We start from the raw sequence: 17,597 nt of genomic DNA, 5'->3' as shown, positions 1-17,597 counted from the left end.
AGAGGGGGCTCCAGTTCTGGTGGGTCCAAAGTGCTCCCCCAATGTGCCCCTGGAATGCCCCACATGGTGATGGCCTCTGAGCACAAACCTCCCTTCTGGGAGTTCACATTTGCTTCCTTGTTTGTTTAAGAGCATTTCTATGCCATGGTACAAAATTGCTTTACAGTGTAATCTACAGTAGGACAATAATAAAATACAGTAAATTATTTAGAGGCAATAAACAAACAACAGAATTAGCATGATATACATTTAAAATATCTATTAAAAAACGCAAACAATTTGTGTTTTAAAATATAGCAACTTCCCAATACTATCCAACATCAAACCAATTAAAATGCCTAAGAGAATGAGATGTCTTCTTCATTTGACACCTAAAAGACAATAAAACAAAGGCCTCCTTGGGTGGGAGTTCCACAGCAGGGGTGCCACAAATGAGCAAGCTACCCACTTGGCTATTAAACAAGAACCCTATTTCAAATGTCTAATACTGAGGAGACAGTGCTTGCTTTATGGCACTTGCTTTGTAAAAAAATATAATAAAAAGGTGAATAGAAAATGAAAATCTGTGAGCACTTCTGACATCAAGCATACTATACTGTGGCAAATCGTTGCTGTAGACATTGAATGAAGCAGAATAATTATGACTGAATTCTTACAAAGTTCATAGGACGGTCAGGCCACATATGTCAGCATCCAACAAGAGAAATGTTTGATGAGAAACTGGCAACCAGGAAGCTGTTCCACAAGTATGAAAATTGATTTGTAAAAGCTTCAAGTTACCAGCTTGAAGCAGAGAAATAGGAAAGGCAAACAACCAGCCAGCATGTATCGTATTTCCTCTGGAACTTCCAATATACTAAAATCATTATGGAAAATAATCCCATCAAACGTATCACAATCCTTTTCCACACAATTAATACCACTTTATTCTCTGTGTTTACCTGTCTATTCCAAAAACAGGAAACGTGGTATTTCTATGGCCATGAGGCAAGAGAGAAAGGGGTACACATTCCATACATACCATTTGGACATGCGGGGGGGGGGCATTTACTGTAAATGGGGCCTTGCAGAACATGAGCACAGGAACTCTGGACCCCAGCCCTTATCTCATGTATACAGCTGTTAAAGGATGTATACTGCACATCTTAAATAAAGTTTCCTTCCATCGTACACCCTTTTTTGTATATCATAATGCATTTAAAATAAACAAACAAACAAAAACAAACCACATTTGTGTCAAAGAAATGTGCATGAAAGCCTTGCTCTAATGTACTCACAGATATTCTCATATATAGATGGCTGGAAAAATGCACCAACAGCTCCACACCACAATGCTGATGCACAGAGCTGTGGCGGGAAATGTTAGTAATTCTGTCCCAATTGGTACTGCAGCTGATAGTGGTCTTCCCCAGCACTTATGCCCCCCACTCCCTCGAACTCACACTTTACAGTTCCTTGCAGGAAATCGAAACCTGTGGGGTGATGGTGTCAATGCTATTTATTATTTATCAGGTGTTTTGAAAACTGCCTTTCAGTATTATCACTCCCAAGACAACTAATGAATCAGATAAAACTGATAAAAACAATAAAAACAAATACGAACAATAAAAACAGCAGACTAGAAAAAGCAAAAATAAAATTGTAGCGGAAGAATAAAACCAGTTCACTTGGGCTTTTAAGAGCTCTTGTTGCATGGTGCTAAAAAGACGTAATGACAGATGCCAAGTGAGACTCCCTGGGTAAGCTGAGAAATTGCTGATCTTGTAAGCTGTCCCTAAATTGTCCATATCAGACGATTGCAAAGTAGTGCATATACCACCAATTTTAAAAGAAAGATCTAGGACCATAAGCATAACTTCTGATCCTTGTAAATTGGAGGAAAGCATGGTTAAATATAAAGTTAGCAATCATACAGAACAGCCTTCTCCAGCCTTTCTAGATGTTTGGACTACAACTCCTATCAGCCCTACTTCAGCCCACATGGCCAATGGTGTTGGATAACCAGTCTCTTAAAACCTACACGAAAAGGTAAGGGTAAAGGACCCCTGACAGTTAAGTCCAGTCGTGAACGACTCTGGGGTTGCGGCGCTCATCTCGCTTTACTGGCTGAAGGAGCCGACATTTGTCCGCAGACAATTTTTCTGGGTCATGTGGCCAGCATGACTAAGCCACTTCTGGTGAAACCAGAGCAGAGCACGGAAATGCCGTTTACCTTCCTGCCGGAGTGGTACCTATTTATCTACTTGCACTTTTGACGTGCTTTTGAACTGCTAGGTTGGCAGAAGCTGGGACCGAGCAACAGGAGCTCACCCCATCGTGGGGATTCGAACCGCCAACCTTCTGATCGGCAAGCCCTAGGCTCAGTGGTTTAGACTACAGCGCCACCTGCATCCCAACATGCTTAACATGCATGATGTGGTTAATACCGTACAGCTGGGATGTCCAACAGGTTGATCACGAGGGATCACTGGTAGACCTAGTGAGGTTTTGGTAGATCACGGTCGATCGCTGGGTCCCTTGCCTTAGCATTGGTAAAACAGAACCCGCCCCTGCCCCCTCCTTCCGCCCTCCATTGTTGCATGCAGGATCTGCAGAACGGAAGATGGAGTTTACTCAGTGAGGCTGTTTGTTCCCCAGAGCTGTTGATGAGTGGCTGTTCCCCTTTCTCCCTTGATCTTTTTTTTTTATATATAATATTTATTAAGGGTTTTTTGATTACAATATAAAAAGGCAAGCAAAAATATTACATATCATAACATATTTTCTTATCTCCTTTGGACTTCCTCACATCTCCCGCTCCTGCGTTCCAAATTATAAAAATTAAACCAGCAATTTATCACCTTATCTCCATCCTTACTATCTAATTTTCCAATGTTATATCTCGAATTTTAGATACGTTTATTTCACTCCTTAAAAAATTAAACTTAGCCTAATAATTATCTAAAAATTTGTTTTTTCTTGAATTTGACTTATCTTCATAGTTCACTTCATCTGTTTCAATGGTGCCAAGTTGTTTATAATCAAGCATCCTGCTTAACATTCATACATTTTACCATATTTTTGCAAGTAAATCTTAAATTTTTTCCAGTCTTCCTCCACCGTCTCCTCTCCCAGGTCTCGGATTCTGCCAGTCATCTCGGCCAGTTCCATGTAGTCTATCAGTTGCATCTGCCATTCTTCCAGTGTGGGTAGATCTTGGGTTTTCCAATGCTTAGCGACAAGTATCCTTGCTGCTGTTGTTGCATACATAAAAAATGTTCGGTCCTTCTTTAGCACCCCTTGGCCGACAATACCCAAAAGGAAGGCCTCTGGTTTCTTAGGGAAGGTATACTTAAATACCTTTTTCAGCTCATTATATATCATTTCCCAGAAAGCCTTCACTCTAGGGCAAGTCCACCAAAGGTGAAAGAACGTTCCTTCATTTTCCTTACATTTCCAACATTTGTTATCAGACAAGTGGTATATTTTTGCAAGTTTGACTGGGGTCATGTACCATCTATATATCATTTTCATTACATTTTCTTTCAAAGCATTACATGCAGTGAAATTCAGCCCAGTAGTCCACAACCATTCCCAGTCCTCAAACATAATATTATACCCAATGTCCTGTGCCCACTTTATCATAGCCGATTTAACCGTTTCATCTTGTGTGTTCCATTTTAACAGCAAGTTATACATTCTTGAAAGTACCTTAGTCTTAGGCTCTAACAATTCCGTTTCTAACTTCGATTTTTCCACCTGGAATCCTAACTTTTTATCAAGTTTGAAGACTTCTTTAATCTGAGCGTAATGTAACCAGTCTCGGACTTTGTCTTTCATTTTCTCCTGGCTCTGCAATTTCCAATTGTCCCCATCTTTTTCTAATATTTCCCAATACTTTGGCCATTTGGCCTCCATATTGAGCCTTTTCCGGGCCTTAGCTTCCAATGGTGAAAGCCACCTTGGAGTTTTATTTTCCAATAAGTCTTTATATTTTGTCCAGACATTAAACACTGCTTTTCTGACAATATGATTCTTGAAAGCCTTATGAATCTTAACCTTGTCATACCATAAATATGCATGCCAACCAAACGCGTTGTCAAAACCTTCCAAATCTAATACGTCAGTGTCCTCAATAAGCAGTCAGTCTTTTAACCAGCAGAAAGCTGCTGATTCATAATACAGCCTTAAGTCTGGCAGGGCAAAGCCCCCTCTTTCTTTCGCATCAGTTAGTATCTTAAACTTAATTCTGGGCTTTTTGCCCTGCCAGACAAATTTGGAAATGTCTCTCTGCCACTTCCGGAAGCACTCTGTTTTGTCCACAATCTGTAATGTTTGAAACAAAAACAGCATTTTTGGCAATACATTCATCTTTACAGCAGCAATTCGGCCTAACAAGGAAAGTTTCAGTCTTGTCCAACTTTCTAAGTCTCTCTTAATTTCTGACCAGCATTTCTCATAATTATCCTTAAATAGACTCAGATTTTTTGCTGTTATGTTTACCCCTAGGTATTTTACTTTTTTAACCACATTTAACTCTGTCTCTTTCTGAAACCGTTCTGACTCTGTAACTGTCAATTTTTTTCCCAGTACCTTAGTTTTCTGCTTGTTTAATTTAAATCCTGCCACCCGACCAAACTCTTGAATCAGTTGTAATACTTTTTTCGTACTAGATTCTGGCTCCTGTAGAGTCAAAACTAGGTCATCTGCAAACGCTTTAAGTTTATATTGTTTCGCTCCGACCTGAATTCCTTCAACCAACCGGTCCCCTCTAATCATGTTCAAGAGCACCTCCAGGACCGAAATAAATAGCAATGGGGAAATAGGACAGCCTTGTCGTGTTCCTTTTTCAATTTTGAACTCTTCTGTAATCACATTGTTAACTATCAATTTAGCCTTTTGTTCTGAGTAAATTGCGTCTATCCCATTTTCGAAACCCCATCCCACTCCCATCCCTTCCAAATTTTTCTTCATAAATTTCCAAGAAATATTATCAAAGGCCTTCTCTGCATCTATGAAAATTAACACTGCTTTTGTATTGATATTTGTTTGCAAGAGTTCCAAAATATCAATAATGTTCCTTGTATTAGCTATGTCTACCTGGGAGAAAGCCTGCCTGGTCCGTATGAATTACTTCATTTAAAACTTTTTTAAATCTACTTGCTAAAATATCTGCAAATATTTTATAATCCACATTTAGAAGAGAGATGGGGCGATAGTTCTTGAGTTGTGTCTTTTCAGTTTCCAATTTTGGTATCAATGTGATAAACGCTTCTTTCCACGATTCCGGCGCCTTCTTCCCCTCCAAAATTTCATTGCTAACCTCCATCAGTGGTTGTATCAGATAGTCTTTCAATGTCTTATAATACTTGGAGGTAAGCCCATCTGGCCCTGGAGATTTGCCCAATTGCATGTTCTGAATGGCTTGTTCAATCTCTTGTCGTGTTATTTTACAGTTCCTTTCTCCCTTGATCTTAGGCTCGAATTCTCAAAAATTGGGGGCTTTTCACCTACCTAAAAAAGCTCAACAACTTTGAGCTGAATCTGTGTATAGAATGCAGTCTCTTGCAAGTTGGCCACCCCTGCCATAGAGTAAGCTACCTTGCCAGGCTTAATCTAGGTCACTTTCCCTCACCTTGGGAGGAAATAGGTAATCAAGTCTGAGAAAACTCTGACTCGTTGAGAAACTCAACGTTTGAAGATGTTAGAGATGGTTGTTCCAGCTCAGCTATATGGCTCTCACCAGCCATTCTTGAGTTCCTATATCAATAATTTAGGAACTTCTACAACTTTGTAACTAAGTGAAGTTTGACTGCCTGTGCAACCTTTTCTGAAGCACATGAATCTGACCGTTGGAAAGTTTGTAAGTAAAATATTTTTAAAATTACCAAATGTCTTTTCCTATGCTGGGGGAAGAGGGAGACTTGGGGGGGGACCTTTTTAAGGGGACATTTTGGAACTCACTTTAAAGGGCACATATTTTAAAGGTTTAAACGCCTATGTTTCTATGCTTTACTATGCTGCATATTTTGTGATTTTAAATCTCTGCTAGGGTTCTCTTACCAAAGGGCACTTGCCCCAAACTTGGATATTGGCTTTTAGGTATTCTCCTTTCTATATATTGTTCTCCTGAACCAACTAATGGTCAGTGTAGTGGTAGTCTAGAAATATCTGGAGGGTCCCAGCTTGGAGAATGGCAGATATAAAAGAACAAACCTTGCTAAAGGAGACTCAGTGTGGCTTCTGACTAACCTTTCAGAGTTCTTTGAAAATATCAAACAGAATGTGGAGAGGGGTGATTCAGCAGGCAGAGTACTTGGACCTTTAAAAAGCTTTTGATAAAATCCTCATTGAAGGCTCCTAAACTGCACTTTATCATACGATAAAAGGGAAGGTCCACTTATGGATTAGTAGCTGCTTTAATTAGAACTGGATGCAAAGAGTAGAAATATATGGATGGTTCTCACAATGGAATAAAGAAGTAGAATCTCCCCAGGGTTCTACAGGTGCCTTTAAAGTGGTTCATAAGTGAACTGGCTTTTAGGGTGAAAAGTGAGGTGGCCCCAATTTTCTAAGGCAGTGAAAAACAAAGAGTTCCAAAAACTAGGTGAAGAGGCAAGCAGGAGCCACGAGGGCACGCAGAGGCACTGTCAGGAGGACCGAGTCTGAACCCAGGACCTCATCAGTGGGGGGTGAGGGGTGGGCAGGGCCAGGGAAGAGGCTGCATGGTGGTGGCAGAGAGGTGGGCGCACAGTGGTAGCGCCTCTCCCTCTCAGAGAATGAAAGGCGAGGAGTGCCCCTCCTCCCAACTTTGCACATGTGCCCCTGTGCCCCAATCCACACCTGGCACCAGATGGCACCGGTGGGAAGCATTTCGTCAGGTGTGGTGGCACTTCCTTGGTCATGCAGCTCAGAGGTTTTTGTGAGCAAACGTCAGGTGTAATCTTTGTCAGCTTTAGCCTTGGGTTGGGCTCAGCAGTCCTCCCATTTCTGTATTTGGATTTGAGGGTGACAAGTGATGAAAATCCTATCTCGTACAGGGATGTGAAAAATAAAACACTTTCCCCATCATCATCCAATGCATTATGAGAATCATGAGGCCTGGTCTAGGGCCTTGCTAACCTTTTAATAATTCTGTCCTCCATCATCATATCAAGGAAAGTAAGTGCAGAGCTGAGTACAGATAAATTTCACTCTGCTGCAGCCTTTCCACCGGCCTCCCAAATGGAACTCACAGGCCATAGTTTAAAAACTTCTGCCTTAGCCCATAGTTAATACCATTTCGATCAATCAATCTTAATCAATCTCAAACCTTTTTTGGCATATGGACAAGATTCTGAAAGGTTCGGTACAATAAAACCAATTAGCAGAATCTGCATCTAACAATTAAAATACTGTTGTGTTTTGCAGCAACCTGGCTACTATCTCCATCTTATCTCCATCCCGAGTAAACATTAGGAAGGTCACCTTGCATACATCTGACTGCCATTCCCTGCTAACAACCAAATGATTAATGAACTAGACTGAATCGTCTGATACAAGCGGCAGTGCAAAAGAACATGCACAACTGGTTCTATATGAATCTTCAAATGTCTCAAGGGCTGTCACATGGAAGAGGGAACAAGCTTGTTTTCTCCTGCTCCTGGGACTTGAACAAATGGCTTCAAGTTACAAGACAGGAGATTCCAACTAAACATCAGAAAAAAACTTTCTGACAGTACAGTAAGAGCTGCTTGACTGTGGAATGGTCTCCTTCAGGAGGTGGTGGACTCTCCATTGGAGGTTTTTAAGCAAATTTTGGGTGGCCATCGGTCAGGGATGCTTTAGCTGAGATTCCTGCATTGCAGAGGGTTGGACTAGATGACTTGGGGTCCCTTCGGACTTTACAATTCTATGATTCTATGACTCTGTCCACAGCAGCATAGTCTCTCTGTGAATCGTAATACCATTTCCATTTCTACTGTGTGTGTTTCTCATTCTTGCATACCGGGACAAGTGAATTGTTGTAAGTGTAAGCTGCAGTCAAGCAATGTAGTTGAGATCATAGAATGATAGAATTGTAGTGCTGGGTGGTACCAAGGGTCATCCAGTCCAACCCCCTGACAACAGACATTCCTTTGAGGCTACCGTAACCTAGGTTTAAGGTGCTCTTTGGCGACTAGCATTGGCGGTTCTTAATCTGAAGATACCCAAGTGTGGATCACTGTGGCTGAGCTACCTCCGCTTAGGAGGAGGAGGAGCTGGCACTTCAGCCTCCGTTGGTGGAAGGCACATTGTGTCACAACTGTCTCTGGGCCTTCAGTGACATTTATCTGGCTCCCCAGACAGCAAACATGATCCTTTAGGTCAGAGGAGTAGAACCTTGTCCCTTCCAATAAGCAAGGCCAAGGCCAAGGCAGGAGGCGATTAAAACAACAGGGAATGGTCACTGAGGTGACCACTCATTTACCTATTCAGCTATAATTTATCATTGTGGCTATATTTTGATGCACATTGGTGGGCACCTTACTAGGAAAACATCATTTTAGGTTATTGTTGCTTTCAAAAACCACATACACATGAATGGAGTGAGCACCATCCTTAGCAATTTAACCAGGCCTTGGTCCTTACATAGACAATGCTTTGTTTTTAATCTGTGGCGTTCTTAATTTGTTTGCCACCACAGCACTTAGTTGCAGCTGGCTAAATCTGCAGAAGCTTAACAGAACACTGGCATTTTGTTTCCTCTCAGCTTCCAACACCAGTTTATCACCATGGCACCTCCCTGAATAGGCCTGATATCAATTCTGCCATCTACTGAGAGCCTGAGAACACTTTCTTTTTAAATCTGTTGGCACTTTAGAAACTACCATGGAAATTCTTGTATGAACCAAGAACCCTTGAATTTTGGAGGATGCAATGAAACCCAAACCTTTAAAGTCCTCCCTACTTTTCTAAAATAAAAAGCAATAATTATTGCAGGGCCAGGAGAGTCTTCCAACCACCAAATATATTAAAAAGAAAACTTTGTGTGTTAAAAGTTTTCTTGTTTAATTTTTTCTAGTTAGGGTAAATAAGCTTTATTGCACTAGCCAAAGGTCACGACAAAACCATACAAACACTTTCAGGAAAAGAAATATCTATATAACTGTATATAAAAAGCAGACCCACTGCCTGAATAATCAAAATCATAAAATGAAGATTCACACATAGAATGGGGACTCCACACAGCATACAGTATTTTCCTATTTTGAGTTCTGAATCTCCCTTACAGTTTACTGCAATTTTGTCCAGGTCTTCTTCCTGATCTTACTTGCCGCCAGTGCAAAGAGGGCCACATTATAAGTTACTGGAGCATCAGCATCACTGAGCAGCCAGAGAACCCTCTCCACCAGGGAGAGACAGCTTTCCTGGACAAACAAGGAATTTGAAAAGTGCCTCCTAGGTTCTGTGTATAGTGGGCAATGTAATAAATAATGTTGGACACTCTCCACCTGTGGTTGCCCACAAATACAAAGTCTATCTGCTTACGGGACCCTGTTATATGCTGTTACAGGTCAGCAGAAGGCATTATGTGTTAAAAGTTGCTTCTTTTTTTTCTTCCTTAGGCAAATCAACCCCTGAGAGCAGAACAATGCAAGGGAGGGAGCAGAACAAAATAAAAAAATTCCTTCCAGTAGCACCTTAAAGACCAACTGAGTTAGTTCTAGGTATGAGCTTTCGTGTGCATGCACACTTCTTCAGATACACACTTTCAGTGTGCATGCACACGAAAGCTCATACCTAGAACTAACTCAGTTGGTCTTTAAGGTGCTACTGGAAGGAATTTTTTTATTTTGTTTTGACCATGGCAGACCAACACGGCTACCTATCTGTAACAGGGAGGGAGCAGGTTTTCCAGATGCGCTGCTGCTTTCTCAAAGCTGCCCACAACCAGCCTCCCTCCACAATACGGAGTGAGGGCAGCCCAGTCGGAGGGCTGTTGCCATGGCTGAGGTGAGGAAGCAGGAAGAGACTCTCCCTGGTGAGTCCAAGTCTTCTTGCCTGGCCTCTCTCTCCAGCAGCGGCAGCAGCATCCACTGCCTGAGAATTGCTCTTGTGGATGAGGTGTGGAAAGGAGCAAGGAAGGCAGAGATATCCCCCCCCCCCACACACACACACACTCACAGGAGAGCTAGAGGGCAAGGCTGCTGCCTCATGCAGCCTGCAACTTCCTGCCATAGAGAGAAAGTAAAACCACAGGAGTGCCACGAGGGTGGGAGCAGAACCTGCCCACTGCCCCTGAAGCTGCCACCTTCATGGTCAGTTTTAATATACACAGAGCCTGAATCTACACATAAATAAAAAAGCTGTGAAAATGCTTTTTTAAAAAAACATTTTAAAATATATATGGAATTCCCCATAAGCTCACCTGCACCACCTAGTGTCACATTTGTATAATGCACTTAAAGTGCACTTAAAATGTTATCTTTCAGCTGTATAGCTAAGTCCCCAAAAGATATGTTTGGCAGTGACCAGTGCTTTTTTTCTGGGAGGACGCAGGGGTACGCATACCCCTAAACATTTTGTGTTGCCCCAACCGACCGACCAACGGACGGATTGACATGCCAGCTGTCTCCACAGTAGCAGCGCAGACTGGAGCTCCATCATTCTCCCCGCCTGTGCCCAAAGAGGGGAGTCTGGGGCAGCCGCGGTGAAGACAATGGCGCCACCACTGCTCCTCCTCCTCCTCCTCTTCCCGGGCTAGAGTAAGCCAGCATGCACTGGCCCCTCCTCGCTCAAGCCACCGCCACCAGGGGCCTTCCCGTCCTCTCAGCACCACCGCCACCTCGAGTCCCTCGTCCAGGGGTTGGGGGGAGGGAGGGGGAGGGGGAGCAGCCAAAATGAGAGTACCCCTAAACATTATTTTAGAAAAAAAAGCACTGGCAGTGGCCATTCATTCCCCCGCCCTCCAATAAGGTGAATGGCATCCATTCACTTAAGATGGTGGGGAGAATGAGAGCCCTGATCTCAGGGACACCGCAGCCAGCTCCAGTCACATATCACTGCCTGCTCCATCCCAGCAACAAGGAACACAGGGTGAAAGTTGTATTTAAGCCAGCACCCTTGCTGGCAAACAAAATGAGCTTCTCCCATGGCGGCTGCACAGCACTGCAATTATGAAGCGGCAAGGAGCAGCTGATGGCAGCTGGGAGGACGACTCATCAAAGACGGAGAGCCAGTCTGCAGCTTCAAGAACAAAACCCTCTTGCAGGCAGGATGGGGGGGGGGGAGCAGAGGGGAGCAGCTGGAAGGAGGAAAAATAAGGAAGGGAAAGAGGCAGGAGGCACCACTAGAGAAGCCAGGCCTGCCAGCCCTCAACAGCCATGGTGGAAGTAACTAGGGCAGCTCTTTACCTTACCTTCCAGCAGACTTTCCTTGGGGCTGGAGCGGCAAAACCACATCCTCCCCTGTAATATTTTTCCTGTCCCAGCCCCCGCCCCCCATCTTTTTCTTTTGTAAGCCCCTGCCAGGGCACAACTCTGGAGTGCCACAAAAAAGGTCATTGCCACCTACACAAAGACAAAAGGATTCAGTTGTCTTATGCCTGTACAACTCTGTACAACAGGGTAATGTGACCCCTGGGGCCCTAATAACAGACACCCTGAAGCAATAGCAAATCAGCCTCCCTTTTCCGACATTAAGGTCTGGATTCAACTACCTTGTACCTTTAGTGAAAGCCAGCACAAGGACTCCCATAATGGGGCTTTTCTCTGTCCTTGCCTCGTGCCACCCCAGGCCTCCCCAAATCTGCTCTGGAAGGTCATGAGTGTTAGAAAAACACTGGGGCCTAATTCGAATAGTAGAATGTCTGGCATCTGGTGGGTGTGGCTTTGGTGTTCTGCTCCAGAATTGGCCCCTCCCTTTGTGTGCTCAGTTAAGTTCAGTTAAAGAGAGACAAACTGTCATTCTTCATTCTTGTCTCATTCCTGCCTTATGATGCTGTTTTAGTTTCCCTCAGATAGTATGTTATTGTGTTACAATTTTCTTTATTATTAAAGCTTTGCTTGACATAAACGTGAGCCGCTTACTTTGCTGAAAGAAAGAAACTCTGCTGAAGAATGGTGGAATATTAAACTGGGTGTGAGGGGATATTTTAATCATCCCACCTTCCACAGCAATGAGAACCCCCAGAACAGCACACGTGGGGAAGGGGAGATCATCCCATTAGAAGAAATTACAGAATTAGCTCCTTAGCATGAGGCTAAATTCCAGCCAAATTCACTGGGTCCCAGGGACTCCACTCCAACTGTGTCCTAAGTGCATTATTTTCTTAATATGTTTATGGTTCCCACTGAATTCTAAGGGCAAGTAGACTAGCTGTTAGAAGAAGCACAGTTCAGTGATTAAGTCCCCCCACCAACAATTCCTTTACTTTCTACCATGTAGGTGGATGGCGTTCATTTACTTGTATGTCCCAAAAAAAGTGTGTGGCACATGTTTCCTGCTTGGCAGGGGGTTGGATTTGATGGCCCTTGTGGTCTCTTCCAACTCTATGATTCTATGATTCTATGTGTCAGTGCTTATACAAAATACCCTTGACACTGGACATGGCCTCTGTGGAGAAGGATCCTGCAGTGGTAGAACTGGGCCTCTGTCCACAGCACACAGAAAGACTCTTTGCACCCCTTCATGGGCTCCCACCACACACTCCACCAACCTCTCATCATGCCTGGCATTTTGATAATACCTATAAAATTTAATCACAGGGGTTTTAAAAACAAGCAACCATAATCTCAGTGTTTCCATGTTGATAAAATTACAGAATTAAGAGAGATGCTGCAAATGCCTTCAGAAGCATAGGTTGTATTTTGCCACAAATCTTGTTACTTCTGCGTTGCTCATGCATGATAATCAGTAATCCATAATAGACTGGATGGGAGCCAACCAACTGATGCTCAGCCCAGGTAAGACAGAGGCAGTCTTGGTAAGAGGCTCATCTGCACTAGGAGGTTTGATTTAACCTGTTCTGGGTTAAGCCTAAAGCAGAGACAGTGAGCATTTAGCATAAGCATTTAGCACATGTTCCAAAAGAAGTACAGTATGTTTTTATTTTCTCCAGTGTTTCTGGACTAAGCCCATTATTTGATCTACTTCATGAATCTTGCCGTTTAGGAAAACTTTCTTACAATAAAATCAGCTTACAAATCATATTCTAAATTACACAGCAACATATACACAAAACAAATGTGCAGCTACATAGAAACATTATAATTATAACCAATAACACATGGTCACAAAACAATTAAACTGCAGCAGCCAGACAGGATATTAAAACATTAAGATTATTGTTATTATTTATTAGTTGCTTATTGCACAAATGTCTCTGACTGGCTTACAGCATATTTTAAAACCTAAGCCCAAGAAAAAAATGAATTGTAATACTACACAAAAACACATACATTATTTTTTTAAAATACACTGAGACATATACACAAACATAGGACCCAACTCCTAGGGACCATGGGGGCTTTGGCCACCACAATAAAATATTTGAGGGGACCGGGTCCCCACAAAGTTGATGGGCATTCTCAATCAAATGGTTTGTGTGCACTGTGTTATGTGATTGATTATGCAGGGCAGCATTTATCTGGGCCCCCACAATATTTCATTCAAGTTGGCACTCTTGTACACAAAACAACACTCCCCAATAACAGTAGCAGAATGCTCTGATAGCATGCTAACAGCACGCACAAAAACATGAGATCACAAAATAAATTTGCAGCACAGTAACAGCAATCCCATCAAAATCCTTAAGGGTGTACACCTATGGCCTTGGAAGAGAGCCACAGGAGTTTGCTGCTGTCCCTCTCACAGGTGAGGGAAGGAGAGGAAAGGGAAATCTGCAGGCAGATCAGAGAACTGTTGCCACTGTGGAAGCCACCAGAGCCCAGCGGAGCCATAAGTACTCCAACTGGGATAGGAGGGGACAAAGGGCATACAGAGCCATGTTTTTGGGGTGGGGGTTAGATGTGCCCACATGACACATCTAAGCCCCTCTTTTTTCCTCCAGCCTTTCAGCCTGGGTAGGGCGAGCATAGCAAGGGTTGGGATCAGGCAGTTCTACGTCTACACCCCCCCCCCACTTCATCAGACTAGTGTGTAAAATTACAAAAAGGCAGTAGTAAACTAATAAATGTAAATGGCCACTTAAATGTGGTAGACTTGTAAAAATAGTTAAAGCCTATTGGGAAATTATATAGAATTAGATTAAAAAGATGTTCAAGTTGATGATTCCCAAGAAACCCAAAGCTTTTCTTATAGGAATTATAGATAATGATGTACCAAAAGAGTTGATTAACTTATTTATGTATATCACAGCGGCAGCACAAATACTGTATGCCCAAGGATGGAAAGAAGAAGTTCCAACGAAGGAAGAATATGTGGAACAGGCAAGATTAACAGCAAAGATTAGAGATCAAAATGACGAAAAACTCCTTGAGGTCTAGAAACCTTTTATTGAGTATTTAAAGAACTACTATAGCAAGATGAAAATGCATGCAGGACTTGAAATATGAGCAAGCAACAGCATTAATTACTAAGATAAATAGTTCCAGTTACAGATAGGTAGCCGTGTTGGTCTGCCATAGTCAAAACAAAACAAATTCCTTCCAGTAGCACCTTAAAGACCAACTAAGTCAGTTCTTGGTATGAGCTTTCGTGTGCATGCACACTTCTTCAGATACACTGAAACAGAAGTTTCCAGACCCTTCTATATAGTGAGAAGGTGGGGAGGGGTATTACTCAGAAGGGTGGTGGGAATAGGTGATTGGCAGATAGCTGTGATGAGCCTGTTGACGACTCTTAACGACTGCAATAGGTCTTACAGGAAAAAGCAAGGGGTGAAAAGGTGAAAAATGGCTTTGTCATGTATAATGAGATAAGAATCCAAGGTCTTTGTTCAGACCAGGTTTCTCCATGGTTTTAAGTTTGGTGATAAGTTGTAATTCAGCAGCTTCTCTTTCCAGTCTATTTCTGAAATTCCTTTGTAGTAAAACAGCTACTTTGAGATCTTGTATAGAATGTCCTGGGAGATTGAAGTGTTCTCCTACTGGTTTCTCTGTCTTGTGATTCCTGATGTCCGATTTATGTCTGTTTATTCTTTGGCGTAAGGTCTGGCCTGTTTGTCCAATATAGAGAGCTGAAGGACACTGTTGGCATTTTATGGCATACACAATGTTAGACGATGAGCAATTAAATAGTCCCGAGATGGAAGACCTTTCATTGCCTACAGACAGCCACCCAGTCTTAAACAACTCCTAACCCACAACAATACTACAACCAGACCTAACACGGACACTGGCACCAGAGCCTGCAATAAACCCAGATGCCAACTTTGCTGCCACATACACCCGGACAACACCATTACTGGCCCCAACAACATCACACATACCATCTCGGGACTATTTAATTGCTCATCGTCTAACATTGTGTATGCCATAAAATGCCAACAGTGTCCTTCAGCTCTCTATATTGGACAAACAGGCCAGACCTTACGCCAAAGAATAAACGGACATAAATCGGACATCAGGAATCACAAGACAGAGAAACCAGTAGGAGAACACTTCAATCTCCCAGGACATTCTATACAAGATCTCAAAGTAGCTGTTTTACTACAAAGGAATTTCAGAAATAGACTGGAAAGAGAAGCTGCTGAATTACAACTTATCACCAAACTTAAAACCATGGAGAAACCTGGTCTGAACAAAGACTTTGGATTCTTATCTCATTATACATGACAAAGCCATTTTTCACCTTTTCACCCCTTGCTTTTTCCTGTAAGACCTATTGCAGTCGTTAAGAGTCGTCAACAGGCTCATCACAGCTATCTGCCAATCACCCATTCCCACCACCCTTCTGAGTAATACCCCTCCCCACCTTCTCACTATATAGAAGGGTCTGGAAACTTCTGTTTCAGTGTATCTGAAGAAGTGTGCATGCACACGAAAGCTCATACCAAGAACTGACTTAGTTGGTCTTTAAGGTGCTACTGGAAGGAATTTGTTTTGTTAAGATAAATAGGTTAAAGTTGATGTATTGAATAGTATATGCGAAATATGCAGCATTCAAGAGTAAATATGGAAACCATGGAAGGGGAGAATGGGAAGTCAAAGGATAAAGTAATTTACAGTACATCTTAAAATTTGTAAAGTTTTTTCTTTCTGTGTGAAAAACCAATAAATAAGAGTTAGAAAAAACAAAATAAAATAAATGGGCCCTGAAATGGTGTACTTCCCACAGCGCACAAACAAATGCACCCCCCTCCGGGCGCCATGAAGGCATGCTCTGCCGCTCAGTATGAATCACACTGAAGTAAATGGAATCTTAAGTAACTTGCAGTCATCTCTTGCAGCTTTCCCCCCATTAAAATCAGTGGATGATTTAAATATAGACTAAAAAAAGTGCATGAATATATAGTAAGAAATTCATCACATCCATTAAGAACAGCTAGAAGCATTAGGTGGGGTGTGCTAGTGCATATATGTATTTGATCAAGGTTTTAAAGGTTAATCATCATTAATGTTGCAGTGTTTAACACTGTTAAAAAGTATTGAGTTCTGTATGGTTTACTTTTGAGTAAACATGTGCATAACTGCACATGTAAAAATGTTTATAAAGCAAACTAGCGCACCCAACATTGAACATACCACATCCTGAGCTAATTTACTTGCCCATTTATTTACACAACTAAAATTAATAAGATAAAATAAGGCTAGAAGAGATCTGAACAAAATTAAGGCTCTGGAAGTTTACAAATAGGTTCCACTCTTGAAAAAGAAATACTCTCCTGTAATCTCTAGTTATTATTAAAATTGTAACATCAGAGGAGTATCTATTGCACCAAACCTTCAAATGTCTTTCCAAGTTTTTCAAGCTGCTCTTTGAAGAGAACAAAAGAAATAAACAGCAAGATGTGACTCTATCTGACCACATACTGAGTGCATGAGACAATAACATACCTCCACAAAGAGCTCTCCAATACTTTGCCCATATCACTGTGGTAATACTTGGTGAGGATCAGAATCACCTAAAGGAAAACAAATGAAGAAGAGAACTAAGGTATTTATGTCAGACAACAAAAATAATAAACAGCAGCATGCAATTAAATAAATAAATGTCAAGACTTTGAGTTCTTAAGAGTTATTTTATGTTTACTGTTGTGACGTGGGGTTTGTGATTTCAGCTCTCTTGACATAATATGCTGGAGACAGTTCTCTAGTAACACTTCTTTATTAAAGCAACAAGACTGAGACCTGAGGAGGGGAGAGCTACATTTATAGGGACAGGGAACTAGCTAGAAAGGATACATTTTGGAGGGAACAATATCAGGCAATCACAGTCCTGCCTTTTGGAGGAAACCAATAAGACAGAGGATCCAAATACAGCAGCTTAAATGAACCAATAGTAGCTGTACCCTCTGGAACCAAAAGGCAGTTACTTTACCCTAATGCAAATACAGACAATAATAATACAGATATAAAATCCTTTGGCACGACCTTCTGATCGGCAAGCCCTAGGCTCTGTGGTTTAACCCACAGCACCACCCGCGTCCCCTTATATTTACATATATATTTACATATATATTTACATATATAATA

General features: G+C 42.0%; 1 protein-coding gene and 1 long non-coding RNA gene across 2 annotated transcripts in view; one reads left to right on the top strand and one right to left on the bottom strand.

Annotated features, from left to right (window-relative positions):
- LOC309347998 overlaps nt 1-17,597 on the top strand; it is an 83,649-nt gene that overhangs the window by 26,148 nt on the left and 39,904 nt on the right. The gene's annotated exons all lie outside the window — the stretch shown is intronic.
- SORCS2 (sortilin related VPS10 domain containing receptor 2) overlaps nt 1-17,597 on the bottom strand; it is a 135,740-nt gene that overhangs the window by 101,990 nt on the left and 16,153 nt on the right. The window contains exon 2 of the mRNA XM_081872638.1: nt 16,959-17,026. Coding sequence (XP_081728764.1) covers nt 16,959-17,026 — 68 coding nt within the window. The remainder of the gene's footprint in view (nt 1-16,958; nt 17,027-17,597) is intronic.

Source organism: Podarcis erhardii, assembly GCF_964252035.2.
Source record: "Podarcis erhardii genome assembly, chromosome: 8".
In the NCBI taxonomy this organism is placed as follows: domain Eukaryota; kingdom Metazoa; phylum Chordata; class Lepidosauria; order Squamata; family Lacertidae; genus Podarcis; species Podarcis erhardii.
Note: the sequence above shows the minus strand (reverse complement) of the source record. Positions and strands in the feature narration are given on the sequence as shown.